This window comes from Macaca mulatta, chromosome 14 (assembly GCF_049350105.2).
Source record: "Macaca mulatta isolate MMU2019108-1 chromosome 14, T2T-MMU8v2.0, whole genome shotgun sequence".
NCBI lineage: Eukaryota > Metazoa > Chordata > Mammalia > Primates > Cercopithecidae > Macaca > Macaca mulatta.
The window spans coordinates 56,611,442-56,629,446 of NC_133419.1; the positions used below are offsets into that span (position 1 = coordinate 56,611,442).

The window sequence follows — 18,005 nt, forward strand, 5'->3', positions numbered from 1 at the left end:
GCAGAGGGAAAGGCTAGAGGCCACTGTTTTGGGGATCAGAAGTAGACAGTGGCACTTAGCACAGATGAGCAGTAATGGCAAGGTAATCGGGAGTGATGAGAGCCATTCTTTTAAACTGTGCTTTGCTAAGTTCACTATTAGGAAGATGATAGGCATTTCTTTTGTCCTAAAGCTCAAAACAATTTGAGTGGATTCCATTTTGTCACTGAAGCAGCAATTCAGCTGGCTGACAAAACTTTCCCTTGGAGGACTGGTTCTCCCAGAGTACAAAACATTGGAAGCCAGAGTTAATGGAAAGATTTTTATTTAGAGCCGAACTGAGTACAATCAGTCTTCCAAGGGTAGACTTCACTCATGGCTGGGAGGCAGGTTACATCAGGTGTGCAGACAGAGGATGGGTCTCAGTTCAAATGACAAAAGGACAAAGTCACAAACCAGAAAAGAGCCTGTAATTAAGGGCCAGATTGACAGCTGGGATGCCATTACATGTTTGCTTAATGCTGAGAAGGGGCCACAGGCAAAAGCTGTAGATTCCACTACCACACACAGGAAAAGCCAAACTACTGGCCAGCAAATTGCACTCAGAGGAATAAATGATCATGTTTACATTTTTATGAAATTTCCTCTATTCCTCCTACCTTGCAGATGGATTTGAAGCCAAGTTTTTCCAAAGCTGTTTAATGTTGTATTCTTGCATGCCTGTCCAGTTTCTGCAAAATTGGAAGTCTATAATCCTTTAACTGATGTAAATGTGTATAACAATGTCATTAACTATTTATTGGTTGTCAACCATGTAAATAGAAGTCACTTTTAGAAAATATGGTTGTATCAGAATTGCAGAAAGCCAAGGATGCTTCATTTGCACACAAGGAGACATAGAGGTAAGGTTGGCATGTGGCTGTAGAACTCCAACACTGTGGAACATCAGTATTACCAAAAGTCTGCAAGTGTTGAGAGGCGTCTAAGCCTTAACAACTTATATTTGTACTACAAGCAGAATATTCTGAATTGTTAATAACTCTAGTATACTCCAAATCCTGACTAGTAGCAAACTGTATACAAACAAAAAGTAAGAAATGTATTGCGGCACCATGCTGGATGAAGTTCCTTTCCTCAGAATTCTAGCCCTTCCAAGTTCTAAAAAGGATCCCCTGGCTTCATGAACTAATGAGTACTTTACTTAAAAATGAAAAACTCATTATATGTTTTTACAAAGAAACATTTTTGGAAAATGAGAACAAATGCCTTCAAATGTTGTGGAACCTGATCTCACCAAATGTGTATGTTTCGGAATTTCAGCAATGGTTTTCACTTTGTTAGCAGGAGGATCGTGCCCCTCCTGCTGCTTGAACAGATGGTGGAATTCCAGCAGGACCCAGTGCCAGCTCAGCTGAGCTGTAGGTAGGAACTGAGATGTGAATACTTCACATTCTTTCCAACCACAACTATGAGTTCAGGCACAAAGAGTATCCCTGAAGCTTTGAGTGAAGGAAGAATACCAAGAAAACCCAGTTTTACACTGAACCAAAATTTTCTGCACTCCCTTCTTAAGTGTAAGAACATCTCAACTTAAAAATACTATAGACCCAATTCAAATAGCCCTCTAAGAACCATGTCAACTGGTTCATGGAGTTGTAACGGTGGTGAAACCCAGTGCGTAAGCAGTTCCGTACTCACAGGCTGGGATGCCTCTGGAGCACACTCTGATATTTGATAGATGCCTCCAGGACCAAGGGATGTCTTTTTTCTGTCTTTTCTCTGAAGAGACAAGTAGAACACTGATTTGTGCCCAAACTTTCACTTTTGGATTGTAAAGAGAAGTTTTCTTCTACCTTATGAGGAGTTAGTAATTGTTCTGTCAGCTTTTTCTAAGTTGTCATCTAAGTCATTAAGGCATTTTTAAGTGAATTCTGTAAGGTATTTTTAGTCAGATGTTTATTATAATTTTCATCCTTACATGGGCTTTGGAATCAGACACACCTGAGTTTAAGTCCTATCTCTGCTATATACTAAGAGAGATTAACTTCTCTTGAGCCTTGGTTTTCCAGTCTGTAACATGGGACTCTTGGATTGCAGGGAAAATTTAAAATGCAAAAGTGACACTTAGGCTCTCAATACATTCTCTTCTGTGCTTCTTCTAGGAGTAGGGGTGGTCCTAGAAGGCAACAGGCTGACTGATAAAGCCAATTTCCCTTAAAGGGAACTTACATTTTAAAAGGAGAGTTGGGAATGACTCTTCCCCACATGTACCTAAGTGCACCCTTTAGGGTCAGGTGCACTTAGGTGAGAGTTCAGGCTCGGCCAGAAAAGGGGGCTCAGGACTCAAGCTCTGGCACCACTACTCACCTCCCAGGCCAGGGGAGGCGTGTGGGAGGTGCTTCAAGTGTACACTCAGCCCTTGCTCATGTCCCTGTGTCCACTCTCCCATCCTTGTCCTAAACTTCCTCCCTCTAACACCCCAAAATGGCTGACAGACCAAAGAAGTCAAGAATCCAACTTAGACTCCGGAATCGACTCTGGACTTCAGTTTGCTATCTTTGAGTACAAGCAGGTAGTTTAAAACAAAAGCAAAAACCTAGTCTCCTCAGAAACCACCACCACCACCACCTCCTCCTTTGAATCAGTTCAATAAACAGAATCTTTGGCTTCCCCAGAATGATATGTGGTAAAAGGTAAGTTTGTAGTGAGAGGCCTGTAATTGTTACTACCTTTACAAAAAAGTATTTTGTTAAACGAGACCCCCGTCACCACACTTCCCTTGTACTTTCTTTTTAAAAATTATGAAAGACATGGGCCAGGCACGGTGGCTGACGCCTGTAATCCTAGCACTTTGGGAGGCTGAGGCAGGCAGATCACCTGAGATCAGGAGTTCGAGACCAGCCTGGCCAACACAGTGAAACTCTGTCTCTATTAAAAATACAAAAATGGGCCAGACGTGGTGGCTCATGCCTGTAATCCCAGCACCTTTGGGAGGCCGAGGTGGGCAGATCACAAGGTCAGGAGATCAAGACCATCCTGGCTAACACGGTGGAAGCCTGTCTCCACTAAAAATACAAAAAATTAGCCAGGCGTGGTGGCTGGCGCCTGTAGCCCCAGCTACTCGGGAGGCTGAGGCAGGAGAATGGCATGAACCCAGGAGGCGGAGCTTGCAGTGAACCGAGATTATGCCACTGCACTCCAGCCTAGGCAACAGAGCGAGACTCCGTCTCAACAACAACAAAAAAAAGAAAAACACAAAAATTAGCTGGGCGTGGTGGCAGGTGCCCGTAGTCCCAGCTACTTGGGAGGCTGAGGCAGGAGAATTGTCTGAACCTGGGAGGCAGAGGTTGCAGTGAGCCACGATTGTACCACTGCACTCCGCGTTGGGTGACAGTGAGACTCCCTCTCAAAAAAAAAAATAAAATAAAATAAAAAATTACCAAAGACATGACAGTTATGACCTTACAGTAAAAAATGTAATTATTAAAAATCTTTTCCCCCAGCCTGGGCAACATGGCAAAACTCCATCTCTATTAAAAACATTAAAAATTAGCTGGGTGTGGTGGCATGCACCTGTAGTCCCAGCTACTTGGGAGGCTGAGGTGGGAGGATCACCTGAGCCCAGGAAGTCAACGCTGCAGTAAGCCACGATTGCTCCACTGCACTCTAGCCTGGGTGACAGAGTAAGACCCTGTCTCAAAAAAAAAAAAAAAAAAAAAAAAAAAATTCCTATCCCTAGATGTAGAAGACGATATTTGGAGCTCTTTTTTAAAAAAAATACAGAAAGGGTCTATGTTGCCCAGAATAGAGTGCAGGGGATAGTCACAGGGGCGATCATTGCATGCAACATGTTCCAGGCTTGGAAGCTCTTTTCTTTAAACCTGGCCGAGAATCCCATGGCCCAGGACTGCAGGTTCACCTAAAGATCCTACAGTGGCATCAATCTTATATTTTTGACAACCTCCTATTTCATGTTCATTGCTGTAAGTTCTCTAAGGTTATGAATTTATACATTTCTGTTAAGCCCTGTAATGCCAAGTCACACTGGCATCCAGTAACACAAAGTCTCGCAAGGGCTCTTGAATATAGGGTGTCATATCTTGGTAGACTGAAGGCATGGTGCCAGATAGTTGAGTACACTTACCTGACCATTCCCTATGTCCGAGCACATGTACAGCTTCGACTTGCCTCTGTGATAACGATAGACATGGGTTGCCCCTCCTTCCTCTGGCACAGATGAATAATACTTCTAGAGAAGTAATGTCAAAGATGTTAGCTAACCAAATTGTCTTGTCAAATTTTCAAAATACCCTGATATTTGGGCAAAGTACAGTTGAGGAGGGAGGCAAGAGAGCAAAGGTGAATTACCTGCCCTCTTGACAGGCCTCTGAAGTCATGCAACAAACGTTAGCCCACCCAAAGTGGCTGCAGAGAAAGAAATGCATTTGGCATCCTCGTGCTGCCACCTGCTGCCTCTGTAGGGCAAGAACGCTGGCTAAGGTGGGCAGGACCATGCTCTCTGCCAGGTTAAACAAATTTCACATCTTTGCCCCCATGTCCAATGCACATATCCTTTCATTTCCTCCCCTAAAAAATGTGGATGAACAGTTCCATGTTTATTGTCTAAGTGTCAGACAAGGACATGGGAAGAGACGGGTACATTTTCTTGAAATTTAGAAACACAGCAGGAAATGAAACATAAACCCAAGAGCTCTGCAGCCCTTTTCTCTGTGCTTCCCGTGCGCAGGGGAGTGGAGGGAGAAGTGTCTAATTTAAGAAGAATCTTCCAAAAGATCGGAAAACAGTTACATTTCTCTTGTCTGCTTCCTTCCTCCCCCTCAAAGTTAGCCTTAGACTTGCCCTTGATAATGACTAATGATGAGGACATCACAGCTCTGCTTGTTTTGAACACAGGGTAGGGACACTGTCTAAAACACATGTGACGAGAAGAATGAGAAGGCGGGGAAAGCACTTGAGGACACAGACCTAAAGATGTGTTTTAGTAGCTGCTTCAGACTGTAGAGGCAAAACCAGTACATAATTCTTAATTCTATCTCTAGAAAGCCAAGGGGTTCTGAGGCTCCATTTCATAACAGAGACTTGAACTGAAGCATGAGCAGAAAACCAAAATGAAGAACAGCAATTTGCTAAACCTTAAATGAAAGACAAATATTATTGCTTTTACTGAACCATGAACCAAGGGTTTACTTTACAGTAGAGCTGAAGCTATTGATTTTTCTAAAACCACTGAACAATACAAATAAGATAAAAATATTCCCTGAACTATTCCTCACTGGTTGGAGTCCTATTCTTGGAGTCAGGGATTTTTACAAAAGATGTAGAAAGATTAGAGTGTTTTGAGATCTTAACATATGAAACTGAAAAGCAGGGCAGAAACAAGGTATTCTCTTCCATCTCCCTTGTGGATCAGCCTCCTTACAACCATGTAGGACTCACGAAGTGTTAATGCTGCATGAGGCCAGAGTCTGCTGTAATTCCTAGAAGACAGCGCCTTCCATGCAGGTAATTTCCTTGAATGTTTTCTGGCCTGCCTTCAACCTTCCCCGAGTATGGAAAGATGACTTGGCTGGTTATTGTGGCTCATGCCTGTAATCCCAACACTTTGGGAGGCCAAGGTGTGCAGATCACTTGAGGACAGGGGTTCGAGAGCAGCCTGGCCAACATGGTGAAGCCTTGTCTCTACCAAAAATACAAAAATTAGCCAGGCATGGTGGCACACGCCTGTAGTCCCAGCTACTGGGGAAGCTGAGGCAGGAAACTTGCTTGAACCAGGAGGCCAGGAGGCAGGGGTTGCAGTAAGCCAAGATTGAGCCACTGCACTCCAGCCTGGGTGATGGAGTGAGACTGTCTCAATTAAAAAAAAAAAAAAAAAAAAAAAAGGCCAGGTGCGGTGGCTCACGTCTGTAATCACAGCACTTTGGGAGGCAGAGGTGGGCGGATCATGAAGTCAGGAGATCGAGACCATCCTGGCTAACACAGTGAAACCCTGTCTCTACTGAAAATTACAAAAAAAAAAAAAAAAAAAAAATTTGCTGGGCGTGGTGGCAGGCGCCTCTAGTCCCAGCTACTAGGAAGGGTAAGGCAGGAGAATGGCATGAACCCAGGAGGTGGAGCTTGAAGCGAGCCGAGACTGCGCCACTGCACTACAGCCTGGGTGACAGAGCAAGACTCTGTCTCAAAAAAAAAAAAAATAAATAAATAATAAAATAAAAATAAATAAACCCTAATATTTAACTTACTTGCTACGGAATTCAGCAAATAAGCTATTTTTCCCCCCACCAGACTGAAAGATCACTGAGGGCAGAAGACCTTTTCTGACTTTTCATAGCTATATTGTCAACTACAGAGTTAGGCATTCAATAAACATTGGTTGAGTGAATTCTAACTTGGATTTACCCCCTGGTTTAAGTCCTTGACTGTTTACAATCTGACCATGAAGGCTGGGCAGGAGAAACAGGTAGTCTCCAGATTCTCCTTAAATTCCAGAAGGATCCCCATTGTGGTCCATCAGCAGGTGATGGGACATAGCTTTGGTTCACACCAACTTACCCCACACTGACTTGAAGTATAGTCCATGAATTCAGCCATTGTTCTGAAGGAAGCACTAAGGGTTGGGGGCCTCTCTTCTCTCTATTTGAATAAATGGCACGTCACAGGTTAGATCTAGGATTCCCTACTGGAGAATAAAGCCATTTTGGAAATAGCCTCCTTTTTACTTTTCGAAAGGCTCTGCAAGTTTATGTCAGAAAGAACGATGTTACTGAGAAAGAATTCCAACCCTAAAAGATGGACATGCAATTTATCCAGGACCTAAGAGATAGGTTTGCAGGCTTTCCAGGCTTTCCTCTATTATCAGATGACGGCTGTAAGTTTTTTGTTTTTTTTTTTTGAGACGGAGGTTTCGCTGTTGTTGCCCAGGCTGGAGTGCAATGGCACGATCTCGGCTCACCGCAACCTCCGCCTCTCGGATTCAAGCGATTCTCCTGCCTCAGCCTCTCTAGTACCTGGGATTACAGGAATGCGCCACCATGCCCGGCTAATTTTGTATTTTTAGTAGAGACGGAAAGTTTCTCCATGTTGGTCAGGCGGTCTCGAACTCCCGACCTCAGGTGATCCGCCGCCTCGGCCTCCCAAAGTTCTGGGATTACAGGCGTGAGCCACCGTGCCCGGCCTTTTTTTTTTTTTTTTTTAAGTAACCAACCAGGGCTGAACACTACCGTTATTCTACAGCTACCCAACAAGAACCTGTCAAATATAAACAGTTTTAAAAGGACTTTTCCATTCATTGTCCTGATCCTTTCCAGCTTCCGCTAAGGGGAGGTTTCCTCAGGTGCTTCTGCGCTGCACGCCCCAGGCTCCCAGCGGGCTACAGCGGTGCGAATGACTGGGGCGGTCCCCAGCACGGCGACCCTCACCTCTCCCGGGAAAACGCGCTGCGGGCCGGCTGCCGGCTGTCTCTCTAGGTGGGGCGCCTCCCGGGCAAGGACCCCCATGCAGCCTTTGGGACGCTCCAGGGCATGCCAGTCCACCGCCCTCCTCTTGGCCCGCTCCAGCACTTCTAGAGCCAGCCTTGCTGAACGCTGCAGGGAACGTCGGTCCACCCCATTCAGCGCTGCGGCCGCCAAACAGTTGTCCATGGCTCCCTAAGTGCGCACATAACGTACAAACGCCGGCGGTTCAGCTGGGCCGCCGCAACCCTGCTCCAAATTCGGGTGGGAGCCCCAGCCTCGACCTCCCTGGAGACCACCGCTCCTGGTCCGCCCCCAACGCAAACTCCAGCGGGAGCCTAGCCAGGACGAGGCCTAAGCGCGCCCACCCCTTCCATTTCCATCTGCCCCTTCCGCTACTTAGGGAACCCCCTCACCCGGCTCACTCGTCAAGGCGCATGCGCGCAGCACTATCCTAGGAAGCGGGATGAGGCCTGGCGCTCCCGGCGGCGCCGGCGCAGTAGGGCCATTGGCGGAAGGCGCGAGAGGCGGGGCGGCGGGGCGGCGGGGCGGCGGGGCGGCGGGGCGGCGGGGCGGCGGGGCGGCGGGGCGGCGGGGCGGCGGGGCGGCGGGGCGGCGGGGCGGCGGGGCGGCGGGGCGGCGGGGCGGCGGGGCGGCGGGGCGGCGGGGCGGCGGGGCGGCGGGGCTGCCAAACACGCCTTCTGCGCAGCGGCCGTGGCGTCTGCGCGCGGGTTGCCTTGTTAACTGTTGAGCGCTGGAGGCGGGGCGCCGGTAGCTGGGAGCCGGGGGCCGGGGGCTGGGGACCGAGTTGAGCCAGCCTCCCAGGACATCTGTCCGCGCTGTCGGAGGAATCCCTGGGTGTGGAGCTGGCCCTTAGAGGGCTACTGCGCTGCTTAACTTGATGGACCTGGGGTATAAAGGCAGGTGGTCTCCTGGGGTACCAGCTAGGTAGGCAACATCGCGAGAACCCGTGTACACACACACACACACACACCAGCTAGGTAGGCAACATCGCGAGAACCCGTGTACACACACACACACACACACACACACACACACACCAGCTAGGTAGGCAACATCGCGAGAACCCGTGTACACACACACACACACACACACACACACACTCTCACTCACTCACTCTAACCAGGAGTGGTTATGGGGTACCAGCTAGGTAGGCAACATCGCGAGAACCCATGTACACACACACACACACACACACACACACACACACACACACACACACTCTCACTCACTCACTCACTCTAACCAGGAGTGGTTATGGGGTACCAGCTAGGTAGGCAACATAGCGAGAACCTGTGTCCACACACACACACAGTAGGAGGAGTGGTGGCGCGCATCTGTAGTCCCAGCTACTCGGGAGGATCGAGGTGGGAGGATCGCTTGAACCCGGGAAGCGGAGGTTGCAGTGAGACGAGATCGCGCCACTGCACTCCAGCCTGGGCGACAGAGCGAGACTCAGTCTCAAAAACATCATGGGGAACAAGGCAAGTGCCTCCAGCGCCTCTTTCTGCTTGGTCTACATTTTGGGGTGTCGCTACTTTTGTTTGAGTAGGTGATTAGGCCAAACTGTGTGGCTGCCAAGGTGGCCTTTGGAGAAGGGAACGGCTTGGGATGGAGGCGAGACGGAGGCGGGGTTGTCTGCAGATGTTCCTGGCCCCCAGGGCAGAGGGCGCCTGAGGAGTTGTAGGGTCTCTTATAATCCCTTACTGCAGCTTTCTCGCCCCTCCAGGGTTAAGTACGGATTCACACATTTTTGAAGACCTGTTCTCTTGGGGTCTGACTCCATCTTTCAGGAAGGCTGCATCATGTTTAAGTAAGGAACTGTGAATGCTTACTTAAACCATGTTTAAGTGAGGACCTGTCACTCCACTCCGCTGGTTATTTGATAGGAGATACAACACAGGCTCTCACTGCTAATTAGTGACTCAGCCGCACCACCCAGCGCACAGCAAAGCGCTGATGCTTAGGAAGGTCCCCTTTGAAGGACACGCTCAGTGGGGGTCACTTTAAGGGACACAAAGAAATCCTCCTTTAAGTCTCCTCTGTGGTTTATGAAAAAGCAAAGAAAGAAACCCTCCATCGTCACCTAGTCTCAACAGATGGCTTGATGAGCAATTATGAGGTACCAGGTGAGTAGTAGGAGACCAATACGACCTCCGTCTGTACTATTTAATTTTTGCAAATTTTCTGCTTTCCCCTCATAAAAAGGAATGACAGTGAGTGAAACCCTTCGTTATCCTTGACATGATTTTTCATTTTAGTGGTATTCCAAAACATTTCCTTCAATAAAGGTTCATCAAGTGCCTCCTTTAGCACGTAGTGGTTATACGTGCATGGGGTCCTGTATATCCACTCGGGAGAGCTGGTTTGAATTCTGGCTCTGCCATCTTTTTTTGAATTCTGGCTCTGCCGTCTTTTTTTTTTTTTTTTTTTTTTTTCCATTTCTTCTTCTTCCTCTTCCTCTTCCTCCTCTTCTTCCTCCTCCCCCTCCCTCCCCCTCCTCTCTCCTCCCTCCTCCTCCCCCTCCCCTCCTCCCCCTCTTCCCTCCTCCTCCCCCTCCCCGTTCCTCCCCCTCCTCTCCCCTCCCTACTCCTCCCTCCTCCTCCTCCCTCCTCCTCTCTCCTCCTCCTTCCTCCTCCCTCCTCCTGCCTCCTTCCTTCCTCCTCCCTCCTCCTGCCTCCTTCCTCCCTCCTCCTCCTCCCCCCTCCTCCCTCCTCCTCCTCCTTCCTCCTCCTTCCTCCTCCACCTCCTTCTTCTTTTTCCTTCTTCTCTTTTTTTTTTTTTTTTTTTTTTGAGACAGAGTCTCCCTTGTCGCCCAGGCTGGAGTGCAGTAGCGCGATCTCAGCTCACTGCAAGCTCCGCCTCCTGGCGTCACGCCATTCTCCTGACTCAGCCTCCCGAGTAGCTGGGACTACAGGCACCGGCCACCACGCCAGGCTAATTTTTTTTGTATTTTTTTAGTAGAGATGGGGTTTCACCGTGTTAGCCAGGATAGTCTGATCTCCTGACCTCATGATCCACCCGCCTCGGCCTCCCAAAGTGCTGGGATTACAGGCTTGAGCCACCGCGCCCGGTCTAGTATTTACTATTTTGTCTGTCACAGTAAGGACTGAAAACAGCTCTTGAGTGTGTGAATTGGGTTGCCATAAGGATTTTGTGAGATAATTCCTGTAAAATGCTTAGCACAGTGCCCTGCAAAGACAAAGTGCTCCATAGACTTAGCTAGCATTAGTATGTGCCAGGCACTGCCCTAGGAGTTGTGGGGAACAGAATGTGGATCAGACTAACGGAGAATAAAAAAGAGGGAAGAATGCACATAAAATCTATAATGCCAAGAACAAAATATTCGGACATGCCATAAGATTGACACAGATAAAATGCTATCAAGCTTAGGAGACTGTTCAGCTGGGAGGATCAAGAAAGGTTTTGCAGAGAATGTAGTTTTCAAGCTAGGCCTTGAAGGATGACCTAGGAATTAGTGAGAGAAGAGGTAGATGAGAGACCTGTTAACTGCGTTTACAATAAGTGTGGCTAGAGTGGGACAGAATTTGGTCCTCTTTATTTTTTATGGATTTGAAGGTTTTAGCACATTCCTCATAGGGTTATTGTGAGTATCAAGCAAGTTAATATATATAAAGTGCATTAATAGTACCTGGTACATAGTAGGTGCTCAATAAATATTAGCTAGTATTATTATCTTAAGCTTCAGCCTGGTCTCCCAAAATATGCTCTCACTTACCCAGTATCATAGCCACACCTCATCTCATTTGTCTCTCTTCCCCATTCTATTTTAGGCATTCCAGTTGAGGCACTACTTTCTTTTTGTCAGGTCACTCTTTGAAACCTTTCCCAGTGGTTCCCAGTTGCCACCTCTGTTGCCATAGCCTTAAAAAATTTTTTGTGTATGTACTTTTCCAATCTAATTTATATTATGTGTAGTTATGGTTTATTCTCTCCCAACAGCCTTTCAACTCCTTGAAGGCAGAAACTGTTCCTTATTTGTCCCTAAACATTCCAGGGCCTGATAAGTAGGGAGGGGGGTGTTCAATAGACATTTGTTGAAATTACTCTGATTTAATTTTTAAGTTAAATAGACTTCTGTTAGCCCAGATAAAGAGGTGGCTTTGTGGTGGCTCACACCTGTAATCCCAGAAGTTCAGGAGGTTGAGGTGGAAGGATTACTTGAGTCCAGGAGTTTGATACCAGCCTGGGCAACATAGTGAGAACTCTGTCTCTAATTTTTTAAAAATTAAAAAATTAGTCTGGCATGGTGGCTCACACCTGTAGTTCCAGCTACTCAGGAGGTTGAGATGGGAGGATTGCTTGAGCCCAGGGTATTGAGGCTGAAGTGAGCTATTATCATGCCACTGCCCTCCAGCCAGGGCAACAGAGTAAGACCCTATCTTAAGAAAAAAAAAGGCCGGGCGCGGTGGCTCAAGCCTGTAATCCCAGCACTTTGGGAGGCCGAGACGGGCGGATCACGAGGTCAGGAGATCGAGACCATCCTGGCTAACACCGTGAAACCCCGTCTCTACTAAAAATACAAAAAACTAGCCGGGTGAGGTGGCGGGCGCCTGTAGTCCCAGCTACTCCGGAGGCTGAGGCAGGAGAATGGCCTAAACCCGGGAGGCGGAGCTTGCAGTGAGCTGAGATCCGGCCACTGCACTCCAGCCTGGGCTACAGAGCAAGACTCCGTCTCAAAAAAAAAAAAAAAAAAGGGTTGGCTTTTCTATTTAAAAACCACCTGTGTACATGCACTTTAATGAATGTAATGAATATTCATTTATAACTACATTTTCTCAGAATTTAACATTTAGAAATGTATGGGAAAGAAGATGCTTGGAATGAGACTGAAGCCAGAAGACTCTAAATTAAATCTTTGCATTTGTTTTTATTTTTCTACTTGTAAACATATTTTTATATGTGTATATTTATAATTTTAAAGATTCATTCTGTAAACCACAGATTGAGAGACTTGAGAGACTCTTTTTTATCTTTTCTAAGATTGACTGGGAATAATGATAGAACATGACCTACTATCAGGCCCCTTGTGGATCAAATACAGCCCACACCAAATGAAAGCCACTGGTGAGAATTGAAAATGGAATTGTAAATGGAGAGAGGGCAACTAATTAGGAATGTGCCTGGTCAACAGAGAAATAGACTGTCAGTATTGACATAAAAATAAACTATTGGTATGAGTTTTTTAATGACCTCTATCTTCACAAGGGTCAATTCACTATGGAGAACAGATGAAAGTTAGTTGTCAGGGTTCTATGTTTTGGAGTAGATGCGTTGGAAGAGGTCTTTAATTGTGAAATGGGGAAAGAGACTGGTACTGTATTTGGGACTTTTTGGGGAGAAAAAAACAAGTCCAGTGAAGAGCAATGTAAATCGCTTTTCTTTATGTGAAGGGGGCCAAAAAGGGCTAAAAACCCAGGATGCAAAAGTGGGTACTGTGCCAGAGTTAGACAGTGATTTATACTGTACATACCAGAAACTGTATAAATCATTTCATTTGACAAATGGTATTGTTATTTCTCCAGCAGACTGAAGAGCTTTGGAATCATCACAGCTTTGTAAAATAGTATTACAGTCTGAGTCATTAGATCATTCATTTTGCCTGATTACATGAACTCATTGGGTTATTGGGGAATGAAGGAATTCATTATCAAAATTGTCGATGATGTAGATTAAAGAAAATGAATCAAACTTCTGAGAATTAACTTTCACAATCTGTTTAAAACTTACTGGGAGTTGAAAAATTGGTTGCAGAACAGGAATGATTAAAATGTTGTCATTTTTAAAAGTCAGAGATTAAAGGAATAGTATTTGGAAGATATTTCTTAAATGAATAGTATTTGGAAAATAAACAGTTGAAATTCATGTAGCTTTTTTTTTCAAAAGATTTCTTTATTGAGGTATAATGTACATATGATAAAATTTACCTGTTTTAAGTGTATACTTCAATATTTTTTGTAAATTTACAGAGTTGTCAACATCACCAAAATGCAGTTTTGGAACATTGTCATTACCTGAGAAAAATCTCTAGTGTATACCATTTGCAGTCAGTTCTCAGCTCCTGCCTCTGGACCTAGGTGACCACTCTTCTGCTTACTGTCTCTATGAATTTGCCTTTTCTGGACAATTCATATCGATGGAATCTGATAATATGTGACCTTCTTTTTTTTTTTTTTGCCTCGCTTCTTTTAATCAGCATAATGTTTTTGAGGCTCACACGTCGTAGCATGTATCAGTATTTCATTCTTTTTTTATGACTGAATACTATTCCATTATATGAACATACTACATTTTGTTTATCCATTTACCGGTTGGTGGTCATTTGAAGTATTTCTGGTTTGGGGCTATTATCACTGATAATGCGTAGTAAGACTTTGTGTGGACACATGTTTTCATTTCTCTTAGGAATACAGACGTGAGCCACCGCACCCAGACCAGATGTATGATTCATAAGTATTTTCTCCCAGTCTGTGTCATGTATTTCATTTTCTTAATGGTGTAACTTGAAGCACAAACGTTTAAAATTTTGATGAACTCTAACATTTTTTTCCTTTATAAATTGTGCTTTTGGTGTTACATCTAAGAAATCTTTGCCTAACCTAAGGTCATGAAAAATTTTTTTGAAGATTTTTTTCTATGTTTCCTCCTAATAGTTGTATATTTTAGTTTTTACATTTAACTGTATGCCATTTTGCATTAATTTTTGTGTGCGTTATGAGGTAAGGGTCTAGCTTCATTTCTTTTCATGCAGATGTTCAATTTTCTCAGTACGATTTGTATAAAAGACTATCCTTTTCTCATTAAATTCCCATGGCACCTTTGTCAAAAACCAATTCACCATAAATGTAAGAGTTAGCTTTTAGACTTTAAATTATGTTCTATTGATCTATATATTCGTCCTTATGCCATATCATACTGTATTGATTATTGTAGTTTTGTAGTAAGTTTGGAAATTGGGAAGTATATCAACTATGTTCTTCATTTTCAAAATTGTTTTTATATTCTAGTACAGTCATAGTTCCATAAAATTTAAATTCAGTTTGTCAACTTCTGTGTAACAACTGTTGATGTTTTGCTAGAGATTATATTGAATTCATAGATCAATTGAGAAAGAATTGCAATCTTAACAATATTGGGTTTTTGAATTTATGAACATGGAATGTCTGTCCATGTATTTCAGTTTTCTTTTTTTTTTTTTTTTACTAATGTTGTGTAGTGATTAGTGTACATATTGCACTTTTTTTTTTTTTTTTTTGAGATGGAGTCTTGCTCTGTCGCCCAGGCTGGAGTGCAGTGGGGCCATCTCAGCTCACTGCAAGCTCCCCCTCCCAGGTTCAAGCCATTCTCCTGCCTCAGCCTCCCAAGTAGCTGGGACTACAGGTGCCCGCCACCATGCCCAGCTAATTGTTTATATTTTTAGTAGAGACAGGGTTTCACTGTGTTAGCCAGGATGGTCTCGATCTCCTGACCTTGTGATCTCCCCGCCTCAGCCTCCCAAAGTGCTGGGATTACAAGCATGAGCCACCACGCCCAGCCCATACTGCATTTCTTTTAACAAATTTATTAAGTATTTTTATGCTGTTGGGAATGAAATTGTTTTCTCAATTTCATTTTCAGATGAAATTATTGCTAGTGTATAGAAATATAGTTGACTTTTTCATATTTATATTGTATCCTGTAATCTTGTTAAACTCATTTACTTGTTCTAATAATTTTTTTGTGGATTCTTTAGGATTTTCTACATACTGGATCAGATCTTCTGTGAATAAAGAAAGGCTAACTTTTTTCTTTTCAGTCAGGATTTCTTTTTCTTGCCTAATTGCACTGGCTGGAACCTCTAGTACAATGTTGAATGGAAGTGGCAAGGGGAACATATTTGCCTTGTTCCCAATTTTAGAGTCAGAACATTCAGCCTTTTACCATTAAGTATGATATTTGTTTTTTTGTAGATACTCTTTATTAGGTTAAGGAAGTTCTCATCTATCTTAAAAAAATTAATTTTAATTAGCTTCTTCAGGTTGAGAAGAAGTTTCTTTCTATTCCGAGTTTAGTGAAAGTTATCATAAATGATTGTTGAAGTTTGTCAGATGCTTTTTGTACATCCATTGATGTGATCATGTGGTTTTCATTTTTTATTCTATTAATACGTGTTGAATGAATTGATTTTTGGATATTAAGCCAATCTTTCATTGTTGAATTTGGTTTGCTAGTATTTTACTGAGGATTTTTCTGTGTATATTCATGAGGGATATTGATCTTTAGTTTTCTTGTTTGTAGTCTTTGTCTCTTTTGGTATTAGGATAATATTGGCCTCATAGAATGATTTAGGAATGTTCTATTTCTTGGAAGAGTGTGTAGAATTGGTATTATTCTTAAGCATTTGATTGAAACCATCTGGGCCTGGGCTTTACTTTGTGGGAAGATTTTTAATTAATTACTAATTCAACTTTTTTCCTTGTTTTAGGTCTACTTATATTTTCTATTCTTTTTTTTTTTTTTTTTTTTTTTGAGACAAGGTCTCACTCCTGTTGCCTAGGCTGGAGTGCCGTGGCATAATCACAGCTCACTGCAGCTTCAATTCCCTGGCCTTAGGTGATTCTCCCACCTTAGCCTCTCGAGTAGCTAGGACTACAGGCATGCATCACCACCAGGCCCACCTTATTTTTTTGATACTTTTTTAGTAGAGATGGGGTTTTGCCATGTTGCCCAGGCTGGTCTTGAACTCCTGGACTCAAGTGATCTTCTATTCCATATTGAGTCAGTTTCAATACTTGGTGTCTAAGAATTTGCCCATTCACTTAAGTTGTCTAATTTGTTGACAAAAGCTATTGATAATATTCCCTCACAATATTTTTTATTTCTTTAAGATCTGATTATGGTAATCTGTGCCTTCTCTATCTTGCTTTTTTTTTTTTAAACGTCTTGGTCAGTCTAGGGAAAGTTTTGCCAACTTTTAATATCCTTTTTTTTTTATTTTGAGACAGAGTCTCACTCTTTCACCCAGGCTGGAGTGCGGTGGTGTGATCTCAGCTCACTGCAATCTCCGCCTCCCAGGTTCAAGTGATTGATTCTCCTGCCTAATCCACCCGAGTAACTGGGATTACAGGTGCATGCCACCACCTACAATATAAGACTACAATATAAGTAGCCTCTCTATATTTAGTAGAGACGGGGTTTCACCATATTGGCCTATGCTGGAGTGAAACTCTGTCTCAAAAAATAAATAGATAAATAAAAACTTTAAAAATACAGATGGCCAGGCGTGGTGGCTTATGCCTGTAATCCCAGCACTTTGGGAAGCCGAGGTGGGCGGATTATGAGGTTAAGAGATCAAGACCATCCTGGCCAACATGGTGAAACCTTGTCTCTACTAAAAATACAAAAATTAGCTGGGTGTGGTGGCGCATGCCTGTAGTCCCAGCTACTCGGGGGGCTGAGGCAGGAGAATTGCTTGAACCTGGGAGGTGGAGGTTGCAGTGAGCCGAGATCACGTCACTGCAATCAAATGTAAATTCAACCATATCGATAATAGTGTTAAATGTGAATGGTCTCAACAGCCCATTCTATAAGCAGAGATTGTCAGACTGGATTAGAAAGCAAGATCCAACTGTCTGTCTACAAGAAACACAACTTATAGTCAAACACATAAATAAGTTGAAAGTCAAAGATTGGAAAAATATATACCATATAAACTGTACACATATTATTGCTGGAGTAAAGAAACAGAATCCTGCAAATACCTTGATTGTAGTCCAGTGAAAACCATTTCAGACATCTGACCTCCAGAACCTTAAAATTATAAACCTGTGTTGCTTTAAGCGTCTCCCCTTGCCAAAAAAAGATTACTGAGGTAAATGTATTAACATCAGACAAAATAGACTTAAAGACAAGAAATATCACTAGACAAAATGGGACATATCAGAATCATAAAAACGACAAATTATTACATCTGGAAGATATAGCACTTGCAAATGTATATGACCCTAACAACACAGCTTCAAAATACCAAAGCAAAAACTGACAAAATTCAAGCAAGAAATAGACAATTCAACAGTGGTAGTTGGAGACTTCAATACCTCACTTTTTTTTTTTTTTTTTTTTTTTTTTTTTAATTGGAGACGGAGTCTCACTCTGTCACCTACGCTGGAGTGCAATGGCGTGATCTCAGCTCACTGCAACCTCTGCCTCCTGGGTTCAAGCTATTCTCCTGCCTCAGCCTCCTGAGTAGCTGGGATTACAGGTGTGTGCCACCACGCCCGGCTAATTTTTGTATTTTTAATAGAGACAGGGTTTCACTGTGTTGGTCAGGTTGGTCTTAAACTCCTGACCTCATGATTTGCCCACCTCAACCTCCCAAAGTTCTGGGATTACAGGAATGAGCCACCACGCCCGGCCCAATACCTCAGTCTTAATAACTGATAGAACAAACAGAAAATCAGCAAAGACATAGAAGGCTAAACGATACTGTCAGGCACCTTGACACCTATAGGAAACTCCATCCAACAACAGCACAAT

General features: G+C 43.8%; 1 protein-coding gene across 8 annotated transcripts in view; it reads right to left on the reverse strand.

The window, feature by feature from the left end:
• AKIP1 (A-kinase interacting protein 1) overlaps window positions 1–18,005 on the reverse strand; it is a 338,621-nt gene that overhangs the window by 729 nt on the left and 319,887 nt on the right. Inside the window, exons 2-6 of one of the 8 annotated variants that reach the window (XM_001102761.4) lie at window positions 7,865–7,889; window positions 7,416–7,643; window positions 6,550–6,630; window positions 4,124–4,228; window positions 1,678–1,758 (exon numbers count right to left, since the gene is read on the reverse strand). In XM_001102761.4, the coding sequence (XP_001102761.1) occupies window positions 1,678–1,758; window positions 4,124–4,228; window positions 6,550–6,630; window positions 7,416–7,637 (489 nt within the window). In that variant the 5' untranslated portion in view covers window positions 7,638–7,643; window positions 7,865–7,889. 8 annotated transcript variants of the gene reach the window in all.